General features: G+C 42.5%; 1 protein-coding gene and 1 long non-coding RNA gene across 12 annotated transcripts in view; one reads left to right on the top strand and one right to left on the bottom strand.

Moving 5' to 3' along the window:
• The window catches only part of TAOK3 (TAO kinase 3), a 285,308-nt gene that overhangs the window by 58,851 nt on the left and 199,592 nt on the right, over positions 1–26,865 (bottom strand). For 7 of the 11 annotated variants that reach the window (XM_077292194.1, XM_077292197.1, XM_077292174.1 and 4 more), the window contains one exon: positions 14,042–14,278. In XM_077292194.1, coding sequence (XP_077148309.1) covers positions 14,042–14,278 — 237 coding nt within the window. Of the gene's footprint in view, positions 1–14,041; positions 14,279–16,335; positions 16,354–26,865 lie in introns of all 11 variants that reach the window. The other 4 variants (XM_077292154.1, XM_077292162.1, XM_077292158.1 and 1 more) reach the window with 1 other exon arrangement.
• The window catches only part of LOC143809038 (uncharacterized), a 78,262-nt gene that overhangs the window by 16,067 nt on the left and 35,330 nt on the right, over positions 1–26,865 (top strand). Inside the window, exon 2 of the long non-coding RNA XR_013222041.1 lies at positions 15,908–16,017. This is a non-coding gene — a long non-coding RNA (uncharacterized LOC143809038). The remainder of the gene's footprint in view (positions 1–15,907; positions 16,018–26,865) is intronic.

The raw sequence follows: 26,865 nt of genomic DNA, 5'->3' as shown, positions 1-26,865 counted from the left end.
CCCCATATGTGGGAGTAAACCACTGTTTGGGCGCACGGCAGAGCTCAGAAGGGAAGGAGCACCGTTTTACTTTTTCAACGCAGAATTGGATTGAATTGAGATAGGCCGTCATATTGCATTTGCAGAGCCCCTGGTGTGCCTAAACAGTGGAAACCCCCTCAATTCTAACTCCAACCCTAACCACACCCCTAACCCCAACACCCCCCTAACCCTAATCCCAACCCTAAGCATACCCCTAACCCTGACATACCCCTAACCCAACCGTAAATGTAATCCAAACCCTAACCCCAAAACTAGCCCCAACCCTAAGTTTAGCCCCAACCCTAACTTTAGCCCCAACCCTAATGGGAAAAATAAAAAAATGTATTTATTTCCAAACTAAGGCGGTGATAAAGGGGGGTTTGATTTACTATTTATAGTAGGTTTTTATGTTTGGCAGCTATCACACACCAAAAGACGCTTTTTATGGCAAAAAATATTTTTTTGTGTTACCACATTCTGAGAGCTATAATTTTTCCATATTTTGGTCCACAGAGTCATGTACGAGTTGGTGTTTTTATTGGTACAATTTTCGGGCACATAACATTTTTGATCGCTTTTTATTCCGATTTTTGTTAGGTAGAATGAACAAAAACCAGCAATTCGTTAATTTCTTTTGGGGGGTGCGTTTATACCGTTCCGCGTTTGGTAAAATTGATAAAGCCGTTTTATTCTTCGGGTCAGTACGATTACAGCGATACCTCATTTATATCATTTTTTAATGTTTTGCCGCTTTTATACAATAAAAACTATTTTATAGAAAAAAGGAGTTAACTAGTGGGACAGTTTTATAGGTCAGGTCGCTATGGACGCAGCGATACTAAATATGTGTACTTTTTTTGTTTGTTTTTTTAATTTACATAAAGAAATGTATTTATTGGAACAATATTTTTAAACATTTTTCCTTTTTTACTTTGTCCCAGGTTGGGACATCATGGTATAGTGTCATATCACTGATCTGACACTTTGCACAGCACTGTGTCAGATCAGTGATCTGACAGGCAGGGCTGCAGGCTTGCCGGCGCCTGCGAGCAGGCGCTTGAAAACCACCTCCCTGCAAGACCCGGAAGGAGCCCCGTGGCCATCTTGGATCCGGGGCCTGCAGGCAGGGAGGAGTCATCACCTTGACGGGATAGTACGTCAAATGGCAGAAAGGGGTTAAAAAATATTTTACCTCACAAAATGTATCCACTGTGATCTCCTGCTGTAATGTCAGTATTGACTTTTGCTTCCTGCAATGCCCAGAAGCTGTGGTATGTCCTGTACACGGTCAGACACAGGGAATTTTTAAAATGAACTTTTGTTAGTGGGAAAACCCCTTTAAAAAGCAAATATCAACGCAAACAAGGCTCCTCCTAAAAAGTACGCCAGTGACAATGAAAGGAAAGCAGCATAGGCACGTCGTCGGAGACAACGAAGGGCAAATGAGAACCTTGAAGAGCAACAGCATCGCTGGGACAAAAACAATGCATCTAAGCGTAGGCGTCAAGCACATGAGTCTCCTGATGCAAAAGTCATTAGATCACAGGATGCCATTAGGCAACAACAGCGTCGCATGCCTGCCCTCATGCATGCCTCCATCTAGTATATTACATAATTGCATCACAAATCTACGATAAAGCAATAAGCATCTACTATATACAATAATGATACATACATATATGCCATTTATACAACAGTTCCTTTCTTGCATTTTGCACTTGTTCCATTCATTTTTCAGTATTATGTGCCTCCTTCTTGCTAGGTTTAAGACTCACTGCAAATTTGCTGATCATTTGTTCTTAAATCTCTTTAAGACCTTGGATGTATCCATATGTCCAGGTGGCCTGGTAGTTAACGACCTTGGACATATGAATAAGTCATATCATATCGTTAATAGGGCAACGCGACGGAGCGCTAGAACTAAAATTCCAGCACCATCTTATCTCAGGGTACATGATGGCGTCCCTGCACAATTCTGAACAGCCAATCGCAGTGTTTCTCAGCATTTCAGGCAATCTGATTGCCTGAAACACTTATGTCGAGTCTAAGATCGGTACTGTAATTACACCTATCATAGGCTGGTGCTTGGCAACGCCAGGCTCACCTGAGCCAGCTTTGATTGGTGCCATTGACGATGACATCGTTCGCACCAATCAGAGCACACTGAAGGGCGGTGAGCTGAAATTTTCTGCCCTGTACATCCTTCTTCTAGCTTCTGATTTTTACAGCACGGTCACTCTGTCCCTCAGTGTGCCGAGCTGGGACCTGTGGTGACACAGAGGCATGTGACATCACAACTGCTGCTGCCTGTTTAGAAGAAGAATAATGAAGAGTGCCTGATCTCTCCACATCCATACCAATCCGCCTTTCCCCCTTTTAAAGTACATCCTCACCACCTCTGCCGCCAAGCGCTGATCAGTATTTGATTGCTCGTTTTCGGCAGTTTTTTTTTTTTTGTGTGCGCGTCCTGCAGCCGCCGATCAGATGTACACCACTGATCCAACACCCGTGCTCATTTCTGACAAGGACTTTTTCTTTTCCGGTCTTTTTTTATCCCATTTTTACACCACTTCCTTGAGTGCGTTCTACAGCCATCGAGAGCTGGTTGGTGAATCAAAAAAATAATTTAGATTATTTGATAGGACTAGATTAGGGACAGTAAATATATACTGTTGTAATAGTCTACCAAAGGTATTTTTTAAATGAAATGAGTTAAGAGTAAAAAATATACCGTAGTAATTGTCATCTACTACAGTATTTTTTACCGAATTGAGTTTGTCAGAGCGGAAAAAGGAATCATCCTTGAGTCCTTCCTTCAGCCGTCGAGCGCTGATCACTGACTTACATCAGTAATCAAACTCCGGTTGTTGTTTTTTTTATATTCTGTACTGCTGTAGATAAGCCCCCGATGTTACCTGAAAGATAAGAAAAACAGGTTATATTTTACTCACCCAGAGGCGGTCCCGCTGCGGTCCGGTCCGATGGGTGTCACGGTCCGGCGCCTCCCATCTTCATACGATCACGTTGTCTTCTTGCCACGGCTCCAGCGCAGGCGTACTTGTCTGCCCTGTTGAGGGTAGAGCAAAGTACTGCAGTGCGCAGGCGGCGTTAAAGGTCAGAGGGGCACAGCACCTGCGCACTGCAGTACTTTGCTCTGCCCTCAACAGGGCAGACAAAGTACGCCTGCGCGGTAGCCGCAGCAAGACGACAACGTGATCGTATGAAGATGGGAGGCGCCGGACCGTGACAACCATCGGACCGGACCGCCTCTGGGTGAGTAAAATATAACCGGTTTTTCTTATCTTTCAGGATACATCGGGGGCTTATCTACAGCAGTACAGAATGCTGTAGATAAGCCCCTGATGCCGGTGGGCTTAGTTTATAGGCCATTTTTGGGGTGACAGATACCCTTTAAGCAACAAGTTTTCTGAGGTGTACGTGCCAAAGAGACATCTGCGTGGATGAGTCCCTAATCCATTTTAACCCCTTTACCCCCAAGGGTGGTTAGCACGTTATGGACCAGGCCAATTTTTACAATTCTGACCACTGTCCCTTTATGAGGTTATAACTCGAACGCTTCAACGGATCTTGGCGATTCTGACATTGTTTTCTCGTGACATATTGTACTTCATGTTAGTGGTAAAATTTATTCGATATAACTTGCGTTTATTTGTGGAAAAAAAAACGGAAATTTGGCGAAAATTTCGCAATTTTCCAACTTTGAATTTTTATGCCCTTAAATCACAGAGATATGTCACGCAAAATACTTAATAAGTAACATTTCCCACATGTCTACTTTACATCAGCACAATTTTGGAACCAAAATTTTTTTTTGTTAGGGAGTTATAAGGGTTAAAAGTTGACCAGCAATTTCTCATTTTTGCAACACCATTTTTTTTTTTAGGGACCACATCTCATTTGAAGTAATTTTGAGGGGTTTATATGATAGAAAATACCCAAGTGTGACACCATTCTAAAACCTGCACCCCTCAAGGTGCACAAAACCACATTCAAGTTTATTAACCCTTCAGGTGTTTTACAGGAATTTTTGGAATGTTTAAATAAAAATGAACATTTAACTTTTTAACACAAAAAATTTACTTAAGCTCCAATTTGTTTTAGTTTAACAAGGGTAACAGAAGAAAATAGACCCCAAAAGTTGTTGTACAATTTGTCCTAAGTACGCCGATACCCCATATGTGGGGGTAAACCACTGTTTGGGCGCATGGCAGGGCTCGGAAGCGAAGTAGCGCCATTTGACTTTTCAATGCAAAATTGACTGGAATTGAGATGGGACGCCATGTTGCGTTTAGAGAGCCCCTGATGTGCCTAAACATTGAAACCCCCCACAAGTGACACCATTTTTGAAAGTAGACCCCTTAAGGAACTTATCTAGATGTGTGGTGAGCACTTTGACCCACCAAGTGCTTCACAGCAGTTTATAATGCAGAGCCGTAAAAATAAAAAATCATATTTTTTCACAAAAATGATCTTTCCACCCCCAATGTTTTATTCTCCCTAAGTTAACAGCAGAAATTGGACTCCAAAAGTTGTTGTACAATTTGTCCGGAGTAAGAGGATACCCCATATGTGGGGGTAAACCACTGTTTGGGGGGCAAGGGAGAGCTCGGTAGGGAAGGAGCGCCGTTTGACTTTTCAATGCAAAATTGACTGAAATTGAGATGGGACGCCATGTTGCGTTTGGAGAGCCACTGAGGTGCCTAAACATTGAAACCCCCACAAGTGACACTATTTTGGAAAGTAGACCCCCTAAGGAACTCATCTAGATATGTTGTGAGAGCTTTGAACAGCCAAGTGTTTCACTACAGTTTATAACGCAGAGCCGTGAAAATAAAAATTCTTTTTTTTCCCCCACAAAAATTATTTTTTAGCCCCCAGTTTTGTATTTTTCCAAGGGTAACAGTGTAAATTGAACCTCAAAAGTTGTTGCCCAATTTGTCCTGAGTACGCTGATACCCAATATGTGGGGGGAGCCACCGTTTGGGCGCATGGCAGAGCTCGCAAGGGAAGGAGCGTCATTTGGAATGCAGACTTAGATGGATTGGTCTGCAGGCGTCACGTTGCATTTGCAGAGCCCCTGATGTAACTTAACAGTAGAAACCCCCCATAAGCGACCCCATATTGGAAACTAGATCCCCCAAGGAACTCATCTAGATGTGTTGTGAGAGCTTTGAACCCCCAAGTGTTTCACTACAGTTTATAACGCAGAGCCGTGAAAATAAAAAATCTTTTTTTTTTCTTCCACAAAAATTATTTTTTAGCCCCCAGTTTGGATGGATGAAGCAGTTTTATTCTTCGGGTCAGTACGAGTACAGCGATACCTCGTTTATATCTTTTTTTTATGTTTTGGCGCTTTAATACGATACTATTTTATAGAAAAAATAATTATTTTTGCATCGCTTTATTCTCTGAGGACTATAACTTTAATTTTTTGCTGATGATGCTGTATGGCGGCTCGTTTTTTGCGGTAACATGGTTATTTATTTACGTCTTTTTGATCGCGTGCTATTCCACTTTTTGTTCGGCGGTACGATAATAAAGCGTTGTTTTTTGCCTCTTTTCACGGTGTTCACTGAAGGGGTTAACTAGTGGGACAGTTTTATAGGTCGGGTCATTACGGACGCGGCGATACTGAATATGTGTACTTTTATTGTTTTTATTTTATTTAGATAAAGAAATGTATTTATTGGAACAATTTTTTTTTATTATTATTTAGTTAGGAATTTTTTTTTTCCTTTGCCCCAGAGAAGGGGGGGGGGGGGGTTGGGCATCACAGTAAAGCGACAGATCGCTGATCTGACACTTTGCTGAGCACTGTGTCAGACCAGCGATCTGACATGCACTGCTGGAGGCTTCCCGGCGCCTGCTTTGAGCAGGCGCTGTGAAGCCACCTCCCTGCAGGACCCGGATGCAGTCCCGCGGCCATTTTGGATCCTTGGCTTGCAGGGAGGAGACGCTCGGTAAAAGGTGAGCACATCGCTTGTACCGATCGTCTCAGGGAAGCACGCAGGGAGCCCCCTCCCTGCGCGATGCTTCCCTATACCGCCGGAACACTGCGATCATGTTTGATCGCAGTGTGCCGGGGGTTAATGTGCCAGGGGAGGTCTGTGACCGCTCCTGGCACATAATGCCGGATGTCAGCTGCGATAGTCAGCTGACACCCGGCCGCGCTACCCCCCGTGAGCGCGGCTGATCGCACTGGACGGACTATTCTGTCTTTGGGAAGTAGGGCCCACCCCACATGGATGGAATAGTACATCCAATGGCAGAAAGGGGTTAACAGCAGGCAGTAAAAATGGGTTGTTTTGTCTTTTTACTGTTAAGCCTTACTGTGGTCTGCTGTTCTTGACAGCAGTAATAATAATAATAATATTTATTTATATAGCGCCAACATATTCCGCAGCGCTTTACAGTTTAACAGTTTCAAATACACCAATACCAGTACACCAATACTAGAGCTGAGCCTTCTTTTATTATTCTCAATCACTCCAGGGCTTTAGCAAAGTCTTCTAAGCAGATCGCTGATCATTATGTTCAATATATACTAAGAGAAGTCTCAACAGAAGTCATAATACACACATCAATGAAGTGACAAAGAGGTGATGCAAGAGGGTCAAGTCAACTGCCACAGGACTACAAGCAGTGGATAAGCAAGCGGGGCTTACTGCTATCCCCAATATCACCCTAAAATGTACTGACAATGCAAAAAAACAACTGCAACAGGAGCAAGACAAGGGCTGTGTTTACAGTAGCGGACTCACGGCTGTAAATGACAGCCGATCGCCAACAAAGGTGGTCGTTAAGTAGCCTGTTCATATGGCCCTACCTCTCTACTCATACGCACAGAACCATCAGTAACAGCATTGTTCTGTACACACAGAAGAGTCATTGCCCAAGACAGCACATGCTGTGTTTACCAAGGAAGATGAGCTGCCGAGAATCAGTATTTTTAAACTTAAAAATGTAGCTGCAGGGGTGCTGATGGGTTGTCATGACAGCCAAGGGTCTTCCTGTCACTGAGGCTCCTGTGAACACCGGCTTGTGGCCGGCGTTCATAAGAGATATTCATTTCTCCTATACACAGCAGGGCTGAAACCCTACTATGTGTAGTACAAGCAAACGAATGATCGCAGATTCAGGTCTAAGGGAACTATAAAATATCAAGTGAAAAAAAAAAAAAAAAAAACACAAAAAGGCTAAATTACTCCCTTTTTGCACCACTGAAGGTAAAAAAAAAAAAAAAAAAGAAAAGAAATAAATGAAATGTCCGATTTAGCAAAATATTAAATAAATTAATCCAATTGGTAAAATGCAACAAGAAAAAAATAAAAATAAAATCTAAGACAGAATTGCGGGGTTTTTTTGGTAGCCGCAACAACGAAATATGAGGAGATCAAAGCATCGCATTTACACCAAAATGGTATCAAAAACGTCAGCTCAGGACCCAAAAAACAAGCCATCACCATAAAAATGGTGACAAACAAAGATTTTTTTCATACAAATTTCCAAAAGTTTTTTCACCACTTAAAATGAAAAATAAACTACATGTTTGGTATCTGTGTAATCATACGGACCTGGGGTATCATATAGCTTTCAGTTTTAGCACATAGTGAACACTGTAAATACAAAACGATTGCAGAGCTGCACATTTTTTTTTACAATTTCACCTCACTTGGGAGTTTTTTTTCCCGGTTGCCAGTACACTATATGGTAAAAATCAATGGTGCAGCTCAAAATTCCAACCTGTCCCGCAAAATTACAAGTCCTCATATGGCTATATTGACAAAAATATATTTAAAAAAATATATATAGCTCTTGGAAGAATGGGAGGGCAAAATGAAAAACAAAACAAAAAAAATAAAACAGAGAATTGCAGGAGGGTGAAGGGGTTAAGCAGCATAAAAAGAAATTGAGCATTTACTCTCCCCTTGTCCAGTGACGCGTCCCCAACGCTGCTCCGGCGTTAGTCACGACCTCACTGCTACAGTAAGTAAACTACGAAGAGTTCACGCTACGGATACTCCTTTCCCAACAGTCCCAGTTTCTTATGGGGCCTATTTGGAAAATGTATATTAGTATCTCACTGCTTGTAGTCCTTACATTACCCGTTTGTCACTCCACAGATTAAAAGTTACTTATTATATAATTACGGGTTGTATTAAAACCTATGTTGAATTTTAGTACCCACAAATTAAGTTTTAGTTACACATGGATCAGTAGTATGGTTCTACTGTAATCATGTAGTAATAGAGGGACCCGCAAGTGTACAAACGGAGATATTCAGCCCCTACATCCAATAGGAGCTTTATTGTGTACATACTACATTTTATGTAGGGATAGGTTTGTGGCAGGAAGGCACAGCCTTCTGTGGGTGTTTTTAACCTCAAAGAGTGCATCTCGGGGAAACCTGCTGATGGACTGAACACTCAGAGGATGCTCCAGCATCAGCCTCTCCGTTTCTGGCAATACTTGACGGCAATGTGTCAGCAGAAAATTACCTAGATTAAAATGAGTGTTTTGAGTAAGTTTTTTTCCCCCCCATTTCTGGCTTCCCCCTCCCCCCAACTGGCCACTAGAGCTTGGTCCTCCTTGGTCAGGCCTCATCTGGAATACGGTGCCCAGTTCTAGGAACCACATTTAAAAAAAGAAAAAAAAAACATTGAAAAACTGGAGCAAGTTCAGAGAAGAGCCACCAGGATGGTGAGCGGATTGCAAAGTATGTCTTAAGAGGAACCGTAAAGGATCTGTGAATGTTTAGCTTGCAAAAAAGAAGGCTAAGAGGAGACTTAATAGCAGTCTACAAATATCTGAGGGATGTTACAGTGTAGAGAGATCCTTATTCTCATTTGAACATGGGAATACAAGACACTATGGAATAAAACTGAAAAGGGAGAAGACAGATTAGTTATTAGAAAACACTTTTTGATAGTGAAGCTGATCATAAATGGAATAGGCTGTCATGAGAGGTGGCAAGTTCTCCTTCAATGGAAGTCTTCAAATAGAGGTTGGACATGGCAAGTTCTCCTTCAATGGAAGTCTTCAAACAGAGGTTGGACAAACCTCTGTCTGACATGGTTTAGTGAATCCTGCACTGAGCAGAGGGTTGGGTATGATGACCCTGGAGGTCCCTTCCAACCCTAACATTCTATGATAAGTCACGTAATACACTGCCCACAGCATTGATTGGCAGCTTGCTGATCATTCAGTGTACACAGGAAGCTGGCAATCCATGGTGGAGGCAGGGTTACATAGATTAGCTGGTCTGCTTTTACAGGATACCTGGCAGTGAATCTTCTGCTGGCAAAACACGGATTGCACTGAAACTACAGCAAACTGCTGAGCAAGTGACACATCCCTGCAAAATTGTTCTCTGCCCCTCCGTCATCTGAAATTATACTGCAAAAACCTGCTAATAGATTCCCTCAAAAGCAACTACCTAACAGATATTTACTTAACATCTACTGATATACACCACACTACTCCAGAAATGCTACATACACAGGCTACACTGCATGAACATCAGGGACAGCAATATCATTATTGTATTTCACTAGAACCCTTGATGGGAGTCTGTGCTCAGAGGAGGTAGTAAAAGCCTGGTGACAATGTAGGGGCGAGGACCCAAATTCCAGTCACTTACTGGGCTGCTTGCTATCATTTTACTAAAATTACTTTGCTGCAGAGCTCTGAATGTTTAGCTTTGAATAACCCCACCCACACCACTGATTGGCTGCTTTGAGCCTATGCACAGTGTATACAAAAGGATGTACATCAGTGGTGGGGTAATTCAGACTACAGCTCTTTAGATAATTTACTATTGATTAAACTGGGACTGTATCAAAACTACAGCAAGTAGTCAAGTAAAGCACATTGTTAGAATCGAGGTCTCTGGTCTCTACATCGTGGTGCTCTCTGATTAGGTGGCGAAAACTTGGTGGCAAATTCCCTATAAGGCTGGTTTAACAAACAGCATTTTCTGGGGGGAAAAAACAAAACACCTCTTCTTTCTGCATTTTGAGTAAAAGCGAGAAGTGTATGTTGCAAAAAGGACACCAATTTATACTTACAGTGTTTTGATGTAATCTTTTAGGCAATGACCTGAAACCCGCAGGAGAAATTACATGCCAAGCCTTTTTGATCTCAAATGGGAAAAATCTGTAGTAAAACTGCCTGAAAAAATTGACACGTAGCATTTTATGTTTAAACTGCACTACAGGTTATATTAACCCCTTTCTACCATTGGACGTACTATTCCGTCCATGTGGGGTGGGCCCTACTACCCAAGGACGGAATAGTACGCCCAGCGCGATCAGCCGCACTCATGGGGGGATCGCGGCCGGGTGTCAGCTGACATCCGGCACTATGTGCCAGAAGCGGTCACGGACCGCCCCAAGCACATTAACTCCCGGAACGCTGCAATCAAACATGATCGCAGTGTTCCGGCGGTATAGGGAAGCATCGCACAGGGAGGGGGCTCCCTGCGTGCTTCCCTGAGACCCTCGGAGCAACGCGATGTGATTGCGTTGCTCCGAGGGTCTCTTACCTCCTCCTCCCTGCAGCAGGCCCGGATCCAAAATGGCCGCGGAACTGCATCCAGGTCCTGCAGGGAGGTGGCTTCACAGCGCCTGCTCAGAGCAGGCGCCGGGAAGCCTCCAGGAGTGCATGTCAGATCGCTGATCTGACGCAGTGCACAGCAAAGTGTCAGATCAGCGATCTTACACTATAACATGATGTATTTTGTGTGACATATCTCTGTGATTTAATTGGATAAAAATTCAAAGTTGGAAAAATGCGAAATTTTCAAAATTTTCGCCAAATTTTCGTTTTTTTCACAAATAAATGCAGGTAATATCAAAGAAATTTTACCACTATCAAGAAGTACAATATGTCCCGAGAAAACAATGTCAGAATCACCGGGATCTGTTGAAGCGTTCCAGAGTTATAACCTCATAAAGGGACAGTGGTCAGAATTGTAAAAAATGGCCCGGTCATTAACGTGCAAACCACCCTTGGGGGTAAAGGGGTTAAAAAAAGAAACAAAAAACATGTGAATGAAATTGTAGAAATCTCATTAGGTTTTGCTAGAATGGTAAAAACACAGATTTTTTTTTTCCGTAAGAAAAAAGAAAAAAAAACCACAAGACCCATCAAAACCCTTCCCAAACCCTACTTTAATATTCCTTGATGCTTTCGAATGCCCTTTGGCTCAAAAACACTGCATGAAAGACTGCCATGAAACTGCAGTGTTTTTCCAAAAATGCTTTGTGCCAAACCACTCCAAACTAAAAATGACATCACAGAAGTATGATTTTTTTTTGGTTCTGGAATATTAATTTTACAAAATATTTTTAATCCAGAAATAGTGAAATATTTTTCCATGGACTGTGTTCTTATTATGGCTCCTTTTTTTCAGTTTATAAAAGGTAATCTGTCAGCAGGATTTTACCCTTCCCCCTCCCACTACCTAGCCCAGCCATTCCTTTAGCTACACAGTCCATTACTCAGCTTCAGAGAAATCGGTTTTTGAATTAGTGCCTTGAATGCGTGAAAGCTCTCTACAAGCCTCCGTCACTCTAGCTCTATTTCCTGTCCAGTACTGCTTCCTTCTGTCTGACTGACAGCCTCCATGCTGTGTGACATCAGGTAAAGGAACTGTCAGTCAGACAGCAGCATTGGCGGAGAACAGAACTGGAGTGATAGAGGTTGGAAAAGAACTTTCATGCGCCAAAAGCACTGCAGTCTCACATATTAATTCAAATGCAGATTACGATTTCACGGCAGTGGAGGAATGGACTGTCTAGCCAAAAGGTATTGCTGGACTTGTCTTTGCAAGATGGACATGTGCATACAAATGGTTTAGAGGGGTGAAATCCTGCTGACAGATTGCCTTTAGCAGAGACAAACAACGACTGTTTCTATTCCTGGACAACCCTATCAACCATCTATTGTGCTACATAATACAGACTCCTTCCGTATCAAAGATACTAGCTGAGTGGCTTTTTAATTGCTTATTTCAGGTTTAACTGAAAAGATGTGTCTTCCAGAAGAAACCGTGTAGAATGTATTCCATCCAAGCATAGTACAGCACACATGTTCACATTATATAAGCCAATAGATTTTTATTATTATTTTGTGCACTTGGTATTAGCTTTATTTGCTTCATAGTCATCTTTTGGGCGTGATTTACATAGACATGGTGGCTTCTATGCATAACCTGGGTGATTAACATTCAAAGTAAATAAATAAAATTGTCCATAAAAACAATGGACCTAGTTGCAGCGGTAAAACTGCTCCCGATGGAAAACACACATCAACTCTTAATCTCTCCTCGCTGATAACTATATTGCTGATTTTTCCTCCTCTAGTCCATCTATGTCTCTGATGGACCCCCTTACCATGAGCCTTCTGCATTCTGCTGACACAGCATTAGCCAAAGTATCTAATCATCTCTTGTCGGCTAAATCCAATGGACAATTCTCACCGTTAATCCTTCTAGATCTCCTGCATTTGACACAGTAGATCACTCAATTGTTATCTGCTTTTCCTGCTCCTTTGTCCTAATGACCATATTGTTATTTGGTTTCCACTCATCTGCCCACCAGGTTAATGTTATTTCTAGTGTGGGACCCTCCTGCTATCTCATTACAAGTTCACAATTTGGCAGATTCTCAGCTGCTTGGATTTCCATCGCCTCCTTTATGTGGATAACACTGAGCTTTTTACATCTTTCCAAGGCATTTCTTCTGCCATCCTAAAAATCACAAGTACTCATCTTCCAGCTGTATGTGTTGCCATGTCTTACCCATATTTGAAACTTAATGCATATTTTAATAAACTGAGCTCTTTTTGTTTCCTCCTGTATCATCTCCACTGACACCACCATCCTCCATAGTTATCAAACATCATAACATGGAATTAAGCTGCATTTACACTGCGAGATAATCGTGAACAAGTGTTAACGCTCGCTTCAGGATCATCTTACCATGTAAACAAGCTGCCGATCACCCGATGAACGAGCAAAACATTCGTTCATCAAGTGAAAATAATCTCTTATGCAGCGCAAAAAAATCATAGTTCTTGGTGGCACATTGACTTGTGTAAAAAGAACCTGCACTGCAGAGAACTATGGCAGACTATGAGCACCCAGCAATCTAGCGTGTGTCGCCCAGTGTGCGCTTACTTTGGTCTGCCCGTGTAAACAGGCATTAACACGACCGCTGATCGGTAAAAGGTTACCAAATCTGTGGTCGTACCGTGCAGCTTCATGTAAATGGACACTTGTACTAGCTCCTGATCTGTCCTTTCGTCCTCACCTCCAAACCATTGTTAAAACATGTTGCCTAAATCACTAACACCCGTCTCTAACAGTTTAGCGATGCTGCTGAAACAAGAAAGACATGAACGCACATGGACAAGCGAATTGTGTCTCAGGTTTCCCCCAGCTGCATTACGAAGCAATGCATATGGTGAAAACCATTGTAAAAAAGCAGAACGTTACTGTGGAAGAATAAGCAAATTGAAAATGCACATCATGCGCCGATTTTCAAGATGATATATATTCAGCTATACTAATGACTAGTGGCTGTCGCCCATTAATATAATTACTGGTATCTAGTAGATTTCTAGACTCTTCGACTAGTCTACAAAGCTGCACCGTTACACATCTGATCGCCATCTTCTACTTCATTCAATAAACAACAACCCACCCTCCCTTAAATTACTTTTGGCTGTAGACCCTTCTCTTGTGCTTCACCTATTCTAAGGAGATCACTGCCCTGGACCATTGGATTTGTTCCTTACATTTCTCGTTTTTAAGAGTGCACATAACATATTTCAAGGAGCCCTACATCAATTGCCACATAGTTTTGGATATATATATTAGGTTGTTTTTAATAATCAGATACCCACAAACAAAAATCTGAGATACAAGAAAGTCTACCTAAATATATTTTACCAACGTACTTCATGCACATGCTTATGACAGAAGGCTGCCGTTTACCTCTTTATCCATGCCTACGATTTGCCTCTTGGAAAGCTTTTCCAGCTCGATGGACGCGTTGTTGGCATGAGTCTCCACCTCCTTCTGCAGCTTAAGGCGGTGCTCGTCCATCTCAGCCTTCAGCTTATTCTCCAGGGCGATCAGCTGCTTCTGGTGCTGGCGCCGCATCCGCTTATATCCTGACATCTGTTCCCGCAACTCGTTCTCCTGCTCATGCTCATGGATCTGCCTTGTAACCTATAAACAGAACCAGAAAGTGCATCCTTTTAGAAATTTAAGGCAAAAGGCTTTCTCATTAGCACCTCCCTACACATGGGGGTGGGGGTGGGGGTGGGGGTGGGGAGTAGATTTTAAGACTGCTTCAAAACCAAAACCAGGACGAAACAGTCAAGTAGTCAGAAAAACAAAACCAAATCAAATTCTGATCAATTAGACTTTCATACATAGTCCAAACACAAAAGTTTTTCTCCTGATGTCAAGTAAAGACTGACCCTGCTACACTATATGATTCAATACCCAAAAGTGGCAAAACGAGACGTTCAACATAAACCTCTCAAAAAAAAATAAAAAATCAACAAACAGTAAGGGTCTATAAAAAAAAAAAAAAAAAAAAAAAAGGCTGCTACCATGGCGCCAAAAATGAAGTTTACCAAGGAAATCTCTTTACAATTTAAAAACATGAAATATTGTCCAATTAATCTGCAGCAACCATAGGCCTCAGTGGGGACACTATTTGGTACAGCACGAAAACACTGAGGACATATATTGGCAGAAGCCATTATGTGACTATTTTCCTGGAGTGACGACATGCCATAAATAATGGCGAGAACCACTGGAGCATCAGTTACATTTTTTTTTCATAGCATTTTTTTGCCACCAGATTAATTTATAATAATCTTGAACAATAGCTGTAACCTTCCGTGAGTAGTCTGCTACATCACAACTCTCAACGTTTCTGCTTTAAATCACCAAAAACTAGGCAACTTCCCATATAAAATGAACTGTAAAAAGCCAGTAAGCAAACTTGACAAAAAATCTACATAAAACTGCCACATGCTGCACCCAAACAACAAAACCAAACTGCAACTAACAAAAAACACAACAGCAAGGTAATCTGCTCTGCTGGGAAATATTAAAATTACCGCTTTTGCTGTCCACGTTCTAGCAAGATTTCTGCATTTAAACCTGAATTTATAATGAATAGTAGTGGTGACATCTACTTGGTCAGATCTTGAACACCTCTGTACATGGAGGTCACAAATAACTTCAGACTCCATCTCAAGCGGAAATCTAAAAGAGATGACCAGGGCTTCACCTTCCATTTCTTACTTAAATTTGCAATTTTCACATCTTCACTGAAGGCGCCCCTAGAAGCCTCAAATACAGATTCTGTCATTTTTATAGGGAAAAAACAATATACAATTCTTCCAGTAAAATAGTGGACAGGTCTAATCACTTGCAGTTTGTCTGGTAGATGACTGCGCTGCCCCCTGTATTTATTGTGTTTTTCTATTCCTATAACAGAATCTAAACTCAAAAAAACTTTGTTTTATGTTCTTTTACATATTGCAATGACTGCTTTGCTACATTTTTGACTGGAGAAGCGGTGTGTTAGTTCTTTTTGGCCAATTCACTAGAGTTCTCAGGATGACTAGCACCAAACACCTATCCTTCCCACACTGAAATGACAAGCATATTTGGCTGGTGGCACATTTTTACAGGTGAACCAAGCATTAAAGGGGACATAACTTAAAAAAAATACTGTTGACGATGCAACCCACATGCTCATATTTGGAAGTGTGCAAAGTCTTTGCAACCAGTAATGCATGTCAGTAAGTGTAATAGACGCATTTTTCATCTTTCCAGCATTCGACAACAAATCTAACCCATCTGCGGTATTTCCGGGTTGTCGCCTCTGAAGAGAAAGATAATAAAGGGGAAAACAAGCACGCATTCAGTCACCAACCACCGTGGAGGTAAGACTGCAAACGTCACATGAGCACTCTGGCATGCGTCCAGCTGCTGTAATCTCGGGCATGCATGAACAACCAGTGCACTTTAGTGAAACTGAAGCTTTCTAACACTGAATGGATGAGTGATGTACTCAATAACATCACAAAACAAAAAAAATAAATGTAAAAACTTTTAATGCCGCATCCCTTTAAAGGGATGGGCACTTATGGTCAGGAAATACGGTAGGTTGGTGTGACAGGGTGTCAGGAAGTGAAAAGTTTCTAAACTTGGTATGTTCACATGGATGAAGCACAAATGTAAAATATAGGATTTGCTCTTACCCTGACTCTCCACTGCAGCTTTGAGGAGGGAGAAAAAAATAAAAAAAACTAAGCATTACCAAGCCACAGCAATCTGAAGGTCCAAAGAATTAACTATGCTAAACAACAAGCTCATATGGTGACTAATGAGCAGACTATGATGTAAATTTTACACTCCTAACTATTCCTTACCCCAACCATCTCTACCTTACATGTACCATCACATACTAGAGGACAGAGCATGCAGTAGTACCAACAAGACAACAGAACTAGAGATTTGCAGTGTTTCCGAGTGTTTCAAATGAAATGACAATGCCATGAAATAGGACCGCAGGCCTTAAGATTGCACAATTATAAACTAGATGGTGGCCCGATTCTAACGCACCGGGTATTCTAGAATATGCATGTCCACGTAGTATGTTGCCCAGCCATGTAGTATATTGCACAGCCACGTAGTATATTGCACAGCCACGTAGTATACTGCACAGCCACGTAGTATACTGCACAGCCACGTAGTATACAGCACAGAGCCACGTAGTATACAGCACAGAGCCACGTAGTATACAGCACAGAGCCACGTAGTATACAGCACAGAGCCACGTAGTATACAGCACAGAGCCACGTAGTATACAGACTTAAAATAAAAAATAAACATATACTCGCATTCCGAAGGCCCTTTGAAGTCCTGGCCCTGTGTGCGGTGCACGCAGCAGCTTCTGGTCCCAGGGTTGGTATGAGCGCAGGACCTGTGATGATGTCGCGGTCACATGACTGTGACGTCATGGCAGGTCCTTCTCGCATACCATCCTTGCCACCGGAACCTGCGGCTTGCATGCAGCGGTCACCGGAGCGTCGCGAGAAGCGGGAAAGGTGGCGGAAGGTGAGTATATAATGATTTTTTATTTTTTAAAATTATTTTTAACATTAGATCTTTTTACTATTGACGCTACATAGGCAGCATCAATTGTAAAAACTTGGTCACACAGGGTTAATAGCGGCGGTAATGGAGTGAGTTACCCGCGGCATAATGCGGTCCGTTACCGCTGGCATTAACCCTGTGTGAGCGGTGACTGTGGGGAGTATGGAGCGGGCGCCGGGCACTGACTGCAGGGAAGTAGGGAGGGACTAATCGGACTGTGCCCGTTGCTGATTGGTGGTCGCAGCAGCCATGACAGGCAGCTGGCGAGACCAATCAGCGACTTGGATTCCATGACAGACAGAGGCCGCGACCAATGAATATCCGTGAATCCCAGCCCGGTAGTATGAATAAATAAGAAGACACTGCGGGGCTGGGATTCACAGGCAGGGCGGCTGCACAGGCGCAGTCAGCTAGACTGCATATGAGGACAGAGGACGGGCAGCGCTCACTGCGCCTGCCCAAGGCAGGAGAAAAGAGCGCAGGCTCATTTCAAAACAGCGATGAGGAGGCGGCGCCAAGAGGATTTGAGTGACGGCTGTGTGGCGTCTGCAGCAGGGGGGGAAAGGCCTGCCTCCTTGACTGAAGAAAGGTATTTGGGACAAATTACAAAACGGATTATTTCTGCAGGTACAGCACCAATAACTAAAAGAGCCACGTTGACAGAATGCAGCATTACTGCTGCACAAGGTGTCCCTTTTAGTTTCAAATGCCTGGGGGTGGGGGGGGGGGGGGGGGTGTGTGTGACAGTTTCCTTTAAACTGCAGATCTAAACTATCCATACTCCTGCGTGAACGTCTGTTCCCCATCCCCATGCTCAGATAGGGAGAGTTTGGAAATACAGTTAGTCCTCGGGTTAAGACGGTCGCGAGTTACGTCGTTTCGTGGTTACAAAGCTTTATACAACGCCTCATTCCGACTTACGCAGTTTTGCATCGTAAGTCGAACTACGTGCAACTACGTGCAGTGGCGGAAGAATAGAGTCCAGTACTGTACACTGTACCCAGTTACACGAGGAAAACGAGTCTCCTGCACGCCATAACACCCTTCATTATGGCTCCCAAACGTAAGCTAGACTCATCGGACACTAGTGCATCAAAGAAAAGGAAGGAGTACACTGTTTATTACTGTTACAGCACTTACAGTACAGCATTTCATTAACGTACTGTACAATATTTTACTGTACCTGGATGTTTATTGATAATTATGTAGGGTACTGTGTTAGGATAGGTGTTTGGATAGGCTAAGTGTTTGCAGTACTGTACTGTTATTATGGTACAGTACTCTATGAACGTATGGTCCCACTTACGTCGAAATTCGGTTTACGACACCGCGTAAGAACGGATCAACGTTGTAAGTCGAGGACTACCTGTAGTGGGAGCACAGTAGTGATTAGCAGTCTGGTACTTTTTGGTGAGCTGGATCATGTGGCTTTGGTACCCAAAAAAAGCAATTTCTTTTGGTTCCCAGACAAACATACACCTAATAAATGCTTTTTTATCAGCAAAAATGATAAACAAATCCACCACAGACTAATGTGGTTGAAACCAAGCCTATCTGCAGCAAGCCAATGAAAGAGCATTTTTATGGCAGTGTTTCAGTAGCATCAGCTGCTGAACAACCTCATCACACACCCTCCATGAGATCCACTGACAAACTACAGTAAGTGGCCATCACTGGAGTGCCGGCTCACAGAAGGAAGCAGAGTCTTCCTGAGGAGCACAATCACAGGAGTCTGCAGTGCAAAACTGCTACATACACTGCAGAAATATGCAGCATGGAGTTTGGAAGAAAACGAAGCAAGAAAGGCAATAAGTAGATTACAAAAATTAATAGTTTAGCAAAGATTGATCAATGTTTAAATATAAATTTTTGTTACTTTTTAAATCTAGAATTCTTGTATAAATATACACCATAGAAACGAAGATCCCATTTTTAGATTCCTCAACTTTAGGTCTAGTTCAGAGAAGTGGCTTTCATATCTGTGTTGTCCATGTACAAAATGGTTCGCATACAGACCAATGTTATGGAATCTTATAGTTCAGCTGAGCGATTTTTCACGTGGACTAAATGTTTGGGGGCGTGGGGAGAAGAAAAACAGCATGCACTAGTCTCCTCCATTTTATGTATTAGACTCACCCATAGAACCCAATGGGAGCGTTCTATACAATAAAAAAAAGGAATACCATACAGCCATCATCTGCATTGCATCTGTTTTAAAGGATCTATTGAAAATTTAACATGGGAAACTTTGTGGTTGGGCCTTAGATTATTGCTTTTTTTTTTTTACAAAAATTATTAATATATTGATATAAAGGATCCATGACATACATTGTCAAAGACACAAAAATCTGAAAAAGAACTTAAACCATGCTGGGCAGCACGGTGGCGCAGTGGATAGCACAGCAGCCTTGCAGTGCTGGAGTCTTGGGTCCCACCTTGGACAACATCTGCAAGGAGTTTGTATGTTCTCCCCGTGTTTGCGTGGGTTTCCTCCAGGTACTCCGGTTTCCTCCCACATTACAAAGACCTACTGATAGGGAATTTAGATTGTGAGCCCCATCGGGGACAGCGATGATAATGTGTGCAAAACTGTAAAGCGCTGCGGAATATGCTAGCGCTATATAAAAAGAAAGATTATTATTATTGCTCATCCACAGTGTTTATATTAGAAGAAAAATACGGTAGGTGCTTTTTCCTATACATAGCTTACTGCCGCCTTAAAGAGGTCCTGTCCCAGGTTTTCGTTTTAATATTATTAGCACATCTCCATTGGGACCTCTTATTTTTTATTATTAGAAATATGCCACATGGTTCCAGAGATACAAGCCACTTTATTACGTTCACCCTATAGCTTATTTTTAATGTCCTTTACAAGAGTGCATTGCCCACAGGATATCTTAAGGATGCATAATTACTATGTGAGCACTGAAAAGACAAAATAAAAAAAAAAGCATATTGGGAACCCTAAATATAAAAAAGGTTGCATCTCTGGGACAAACGCAGACTTTTTGACCTGATAAAGCGTCCTTACTGAATATATACTAGTGGTCAGGGATGAGCGGACCCAAACTTAAATGTTTGGCATTTGTACAGGACAGTTACTCCAAACACGCACTTTCCCCTGACGTCCGTTGTCTTGTTCGGAGTTCCGGGGGAGAAAGACAGAATTTTTAGGTTGGTTCAGAAGTCCGGGTCCCCATTGTTTTCAATAGGGTTCAGGCTCTGGTTGAAGTTCAGGTACCCGAACCAAACTTCGGAATAAAGTTCGGGTCAGGTAGAAGAACCCAAAATTCCACGAGTCTGCTCATCCCTAATAGTAATGGCAATAGGCAGTCAGGCTTTTCAAGTATGCAAAAGGGATCAAGTTTTAAATATACCGAAAAACAAACCAAAAATTATATTATATATATTAATGATATCAGCACACATGGATGACTGGTCGGGAGGGCTGAAATGGTCTGACAGCAATCTAGGGTATCTGCCAGTCTTAGGTTGGCTTCACACGCCTGCAATTCACAATCCGTGTGCTTTCATCATATCCGGATCACCCACAGTCTCCTGAGCCAAACTCAACAGCTTAGGGTTCATTCAGAAGAGCATATAATTCATCTGTGTACTGTCCGTGTATGCCATGCACACGCAGAGCACAATGACCCATTGTGGTCAGGGTGCCGGTGCACACGGCCAATTTTTCACATGTCAGGATGGCCTGCATACAAAAATCTGCAGCATGCACAACTGTGATGAGTTCTACAATGCAGACTAACGCATGCAATGTTCGGGTATGTGCACACGTTGCGGATTCCATTGTGGATTTTTCGGGTCGGATTCTACAGAATCCGCAGGTAAAATGATCTGCGTTTTACCTGCGGATTCCCTGCGGGTTTTGTACAGATTTTGTGTGGATTTCGCCTGGGTTTTTACACCTGCGGATTCCTATAATGGAATAGGTGTAAAATACTGCAGATTCCGCACAAAGAATTGACATGCTGCGGAAAATTAACCCAAGCGTTTCTGCGCGGAATTTTCCGCAACATGGGCACAGAGGATTTCGTTTTCCATAGCTTTACATGGTACTGTACACCGCATGGAAAACTGCTGCGGATCCACAGCTAAATCCGAAATGTGTGCACATACCCTACAGGCACTCCAGAAGGGGGGAGGAAAAAAAAAAACAAAAAAAACAGCAATGTAGACAAGCACAAGGCCAATCACAAATTGTGGACATGACAGATTCAGTTTTTCCATACAACCACCTTAACTTGGCCTAGTATGCGTATATGAAGCTGATGTATTCACACCAGGAAACCAGTCAGTAGATCGCGGTCTGTACACGGACTGTGGATGGCAGTGTGAAGCCGGCTTAAAGGGAATCTGTCACCACATTTCACATCTCAGTGTCTCTCAGCTCCAGTCCTCAAGAGCCACCAACAGGTCAAGTTTTCAGGATTTGCTTAGTATTGCACAGGTGAGAATTTCATCACCTGCTCAAGCATTAATTTCGTCGCCTATGCAATACTAAGGAAATCCTGAAAACATGGCCTGTTGGTGGCTCTTGAGGACTGGAGTTAAGAAACACTAACCCCTATCTAAACTATTAACCCTTTTATGACCTTGGGATTTCCCCCCTTTTTTCAACCCTTCTTCCCAGAGCCATAATTTTATTTTTCCATCAATATGGCCGTGGGAGGGCTTGTTATTTTGCGGTACAAGTTGTACTTTTGAACGACACCATTGATTTAACCATATAGTGTACTTGATAACGGGAAAAAAATAACAGGAAAAAAATTCTAAGTGTGGTGAAACTGCAAAAAAAAAGTGCAATTCCACAATTTTTTTTTTTTTTGGGAGGGGGTGGGGGTTCTCTTTAACATGTTCACTAAATGCTAAAACTAACCTGCCATTACTCCTGGTCATTAAGAGTTCTGCGATAGCAAACATGTATAGGTTCTTTTTTATTTAAGTGTTGGTGAAAAAAAAATCCAAAGTTTGTAAAAATAAAAAAAGACCATTTTCCGAGACCATTTTTATGGGGTGGATGAAGGTTTATTTTTGTGCGCCGAGCTGATGTGTTTATGGACACCATTTCGGGGTAGATAAAATATTTTGATTGCCAGTTATTACAATGCTGTGATGGCCAAAAATAAAATTAAAATAAAATTACATTTTGTAGTTTATTTTTTTCTTGTTACGCAGTTTATCGCTTTGTTTTAATATTTTGATACCAAATGTGTGTATTTTTTATGGTTTTATTTTGAATGAGGCAAAAGGGGGGTGATTTGAACTTTTTTATGAAGTAGAAAAAAATATATTTTTTTAAATATTTATACTTGCTTCAATGGTTCCCTTATGAGACTTGAAGCTGCAATCTACCAATCGCTTGTGTAACACAGCAGTGCTTCAGCACTGCTATGAGTATCAAAAATCATTATGGACTACGGGCGCCGGCGTTCATAGGAGATCGGCAATGACAAGCACAGGGGTCTTCTGCAGACATCGTGTTGTCATGCCGACCCATCGGTGCCGCGTGATCATGTCACACGATGACACGCTTCCTATAAGCGTTGAGTTAAGTGACGCTGTCAGACTGGCAGCGGCATTTAACATGTTAAAAGCTGCGGGTGGATTGCAGTTCCACCAGTGGCTGTTAGAGGCTCCTGACAGCTATTGCTATTAAGCAATGAGTACTTTCATAAGAAAGATGGAAGTTGTTGAGGTATGGGGGTCATGGCCAACTTGCAGTAATGTTAAATGTGACTCCTGACTGGTGCAAAAAATATGCAATATCAATTATAACATATACGTAGCGATGAGCGAGTGTACTCGTTACTAGAGATTTCCCGAGCACGCTCGGATGTCCTCAGAGTATTTTTTAGTGCTCGGAGATTTAGTTTTTTTCGCCGCAGCTGGATGATTTACAGCTACTAGCCTGCTTGATTACATGTGAGGATTCCCTAGCAACCAGGCAACCCCCACATGTACTCAGCCTTGCGAACAGCTGTAAATCATTCAGCTGCGGCGATTAAAACTAAATCTCCGAGCACTAAAAAATACTCGGAGGACACCTGAGCATGCTCGGGAAATCCCGAGTAACGAGTATATATTCGCTCATCACTAATGATATGCCATACATGTGTGGTAGATATGGAGTCCCAGGGGTGGGTTCCATTATTCCCACAGAAAAGAATGGAAAGGGGTGTACATGCACCACCTCTCCATTTATCCGCCGCCTGGATACAGTAGCCAGCGGACTGTGGAGATCTGAGGAACCCATTCTCCACGCAGGTACCACACCTATCATTTATGGCATGTGTAGTGCTTAAGCCAGAAATGTCTGTTTTTGGATAACCTATTTTTGTAAAATTAACATTTCTGCTTTACAATCATCATTGTCTATGTCTGAGAACATTTTTAAAATAAGTTACAGTCTTACATGATGCGCTCGGATGTTTTAGTATCCAGATTTTTCTGTCTACTTTTAATTAATGTAGATTTGACATATCTGTGGGAACTGCACTGTATTAACAAAAGTTGAAAAGAAGAAAGTGACTACATTGTATAGTGAGGCATGGCTCGTACGCACGACATCTCTGTACTGCCGGCACGGCTGACTCACCTGCAAGGATAGCAAACATCTGAAGCATTACATGACCTTAGATTACTCAACTATCACTTCAAACTGATGCAGGCATCTCCATCTAGATCATTTGCCAGTCTGGACTGTAAACACTATTACATAAAGAACTAAATACCCAAGAGAAACTTTTATGTTTTATTACAAAGCTTAAAAAGCAGAGCACTCCCCTACAGAGAGAAAAAAAAACAAAACCAACAAAAGTGACAGTAAGTATATTTCCATATATACACACCCCTGATACCTCTCACACCCTAACCTTTCTGGCTGAAAAAATAGTCGCCCCCCGATACAGCTAGAGGCGCTCATACTTCTTGTCTGCTAATCATCAGAAGAACCTGGAAATACACAAGTTTCCTAGAAAATATGCATTACAATTGCCCGCTACCATCCTGAAGCAGTCTTAGTGGACAACAAGGCTATTGTTTTGGTGCCCCTCTCAGCAAGAGTATTTTATTATCATGGCTCAGTGAATTTTTCAACCCCCCTTTTGATACCCTTAAGGGTCCTTCATCAGTCAGAAGGAAACACATTGGAGATAGTGTATGGAGGAAATATTTAATGCATACACCCGAGGGATTTATTAACAGTATGGGACTGCTAAGTATCGGTGTGCACCATGAACAGTGAGCATTCTCACTATCAAATGCACAAGATGTTTTCTTCCCAATGAGTTTTATTGATTACAGCATACAAAATATTTTTTTTGTATGCTGGAATCAATAGAGAAACTTTTTTTGGGGAGGAGAACATCTGGTGCCTTGGGTACTTCTGAACTTGAGCTATTTGGCAATACAGTGGAGATGTGCGCCAAAACTGCAAAGACCAAGGAGTGGTGCACAGGATTCCAAAATTTTCATTAATAGGTCTCTTTTTTCCCATATTTGCACAGGTGTCCTTTGGTGTCCTGTCTTTGCAGCAGAGTCAGACCCACTAACATGTTATCTACTTATGTCAAATGTGTGCCTACAACTACCCAATCATCAATTGGCTTCTTGCTAAAGCCTCCTACTAAAAAACTACAGTGACGAATCCTACAGATAAATACACTGAAAATCATTTTGTTTTATTTAATTTCTTGAAAACCCTCAACTTTGGTCTACTAAAATCTCTGGAATTTGCATCATAAGCCACTTTCTTTCTAGGAAGGAGTTTCAGGTAACAGGAGTACTACGTAGCAGCGGGGCCTATGTATCCCCTGCAACTGTATTATCGCATATTTTGCAACATGCATGCACCATTTATGGAGTTCACATTGTGAAAGCAGAGGGGCTGACGCAGTGTGCTGTCAGCCATCACAACAGCCCCTCTGTTCTCTCCATTCACAGATCACGGCACTGTAAACACCACCTGTATTTTGCTGACAGCGCTTGAAGAGCAGCTGTGCAGAATTTTAACTATCTGCTTCTCTTCTTCTATACTACCCAATTCATTCCTACTTGCCAAAAGATTCAAGTAACACAGGTCCATTGGTAACAGCTCACACAAAAAACTAGCTACAAAAGATGGAATTGCGCTTCATTTTGTCAGTGTAATTATTTGATTACCTCATATTTTACCATATTCAGCAATTCCATAATATATTTTTACAGCCCAATAAAACGTCTATACTACATAAAGCAGGAATTCAGATTCTCTCGTGCTGCTCTACCATGTACTCATCCTCCACAGTCTTATAAGAAATGTACCTAACTTACTGATAACTGCGGGACCAGACGACCATCTGACGTGTATGTCGGAGGAGAGGAGGTTGGAGCAATGGGAATATTGTCATCGGATTCTAGGACTTTGGCCAAGATAAGTCACTGTTAGATGATGTCTAGCTGTGGCTTCCTCCTTGCTCCTGTTCCCTACACTTGAGTGTTTGGCCTAGCACGCGTGTATGGGGGGGAACCAGAAGCCATAGCTTTCAGAAGGATCTTGCATGTTTTTCCAGGGTTTCCCCACCAAATACATTATCTACACGATAGGTGATAACAGATTCCTGGAGGTCTGACCACTGAAGGACACATCGACCTCAAAAAGCTTAGTCCCAAAGTCAAATGATGCACAGCTGCTCTGCCAGCTCCATTATTGGTGCTTTCACATTGCGCTATGGCACCCATTCGGTGGCCCCGTTGCAGCGTGTGTCCGAACCCCGCGGAAAATAAGACTCGGACATACACGCTGACAGGGCCATAGACTATAATGGCGCTGCAGAGCGAACAAGCCCTCTGCATAATTTTCAAGTGTGTACGCCTAATGGAGGCAGACACTCAGACCTAGTCTATAGCCCTGTTGGTGCATGCGTCCGAATCCAGTTTTGAGGGAAGTTTAGTCGTAAGCCCCAAAGGGAGAAAAAAAAAACAAAAAACTCCAAAGATCCTCTGTTCTGTCCTGTATTCCCCACTTGTGTCATGGCTTTAACTTCTGACGGACAAACATGTGACTAAGGCTACTTTCACACTAGCGTCGTACGATGAATCGCGTTGTTGCGACGTACCGACGCAAGCAGTGAATGCGCCGCACAACGGGGGCAGCGGATGCTGTTTTTCAACGCATCCGCTGCCCCATTGTGAGGTGCGGGGAGGAGGGGGCGGAGTTCCGGCCGCGCATGCGCGGTCGGAGATGCTGGACACGACGCACCAAAAAACGTTACATGCAATGTTTTTTGGTGGTGATGGTCCGACGCAACAAGACGCAACAGTCGCACGACGAGTGGCAATGCGTCGCACTGCGTCGCTAATGCAAGTCAATGGAGAAAAAACGCATCCTGCAAGCACTTTTGCAGGATTTTTTTTCTACAAAACGACGCATAGCGACGAGCAGTGCACGACGCTAGTGTGAAAGTAGCCTTATGCTGCCAATCACTGGCTGCAGAGGTAAGCAATTTGTCAACTGATTGTCTGCAGCTGTCACATATTAACACGACAGGAAAAGAACGTAGAGTCTGGTGAAGCCTGGGCACTGGCGGAGACCTGCACAGCTATGGAAGAGGAGCAATGGAGATCGGAAAGTG

The sequence above is a fragment of the Ranitomeya variabilis genome, chromosome 1, assembly GCF_051348905.1.
Source record: "Ranitomeya variabilis isolate aRanVar5 chromosome 1, aRanVar5.hap1, whole genome shotgun sequence".
NCBI classification, from domain to species: Eukaryota; Metazoa; Chordata; class Amphibia; order Anura; family Dendrobatidae; genus Ranitomeya; species Ranitomeya variabilis.
This window is presented reverse-complemented; position numbering and strand designations above follow the sequence as displayed.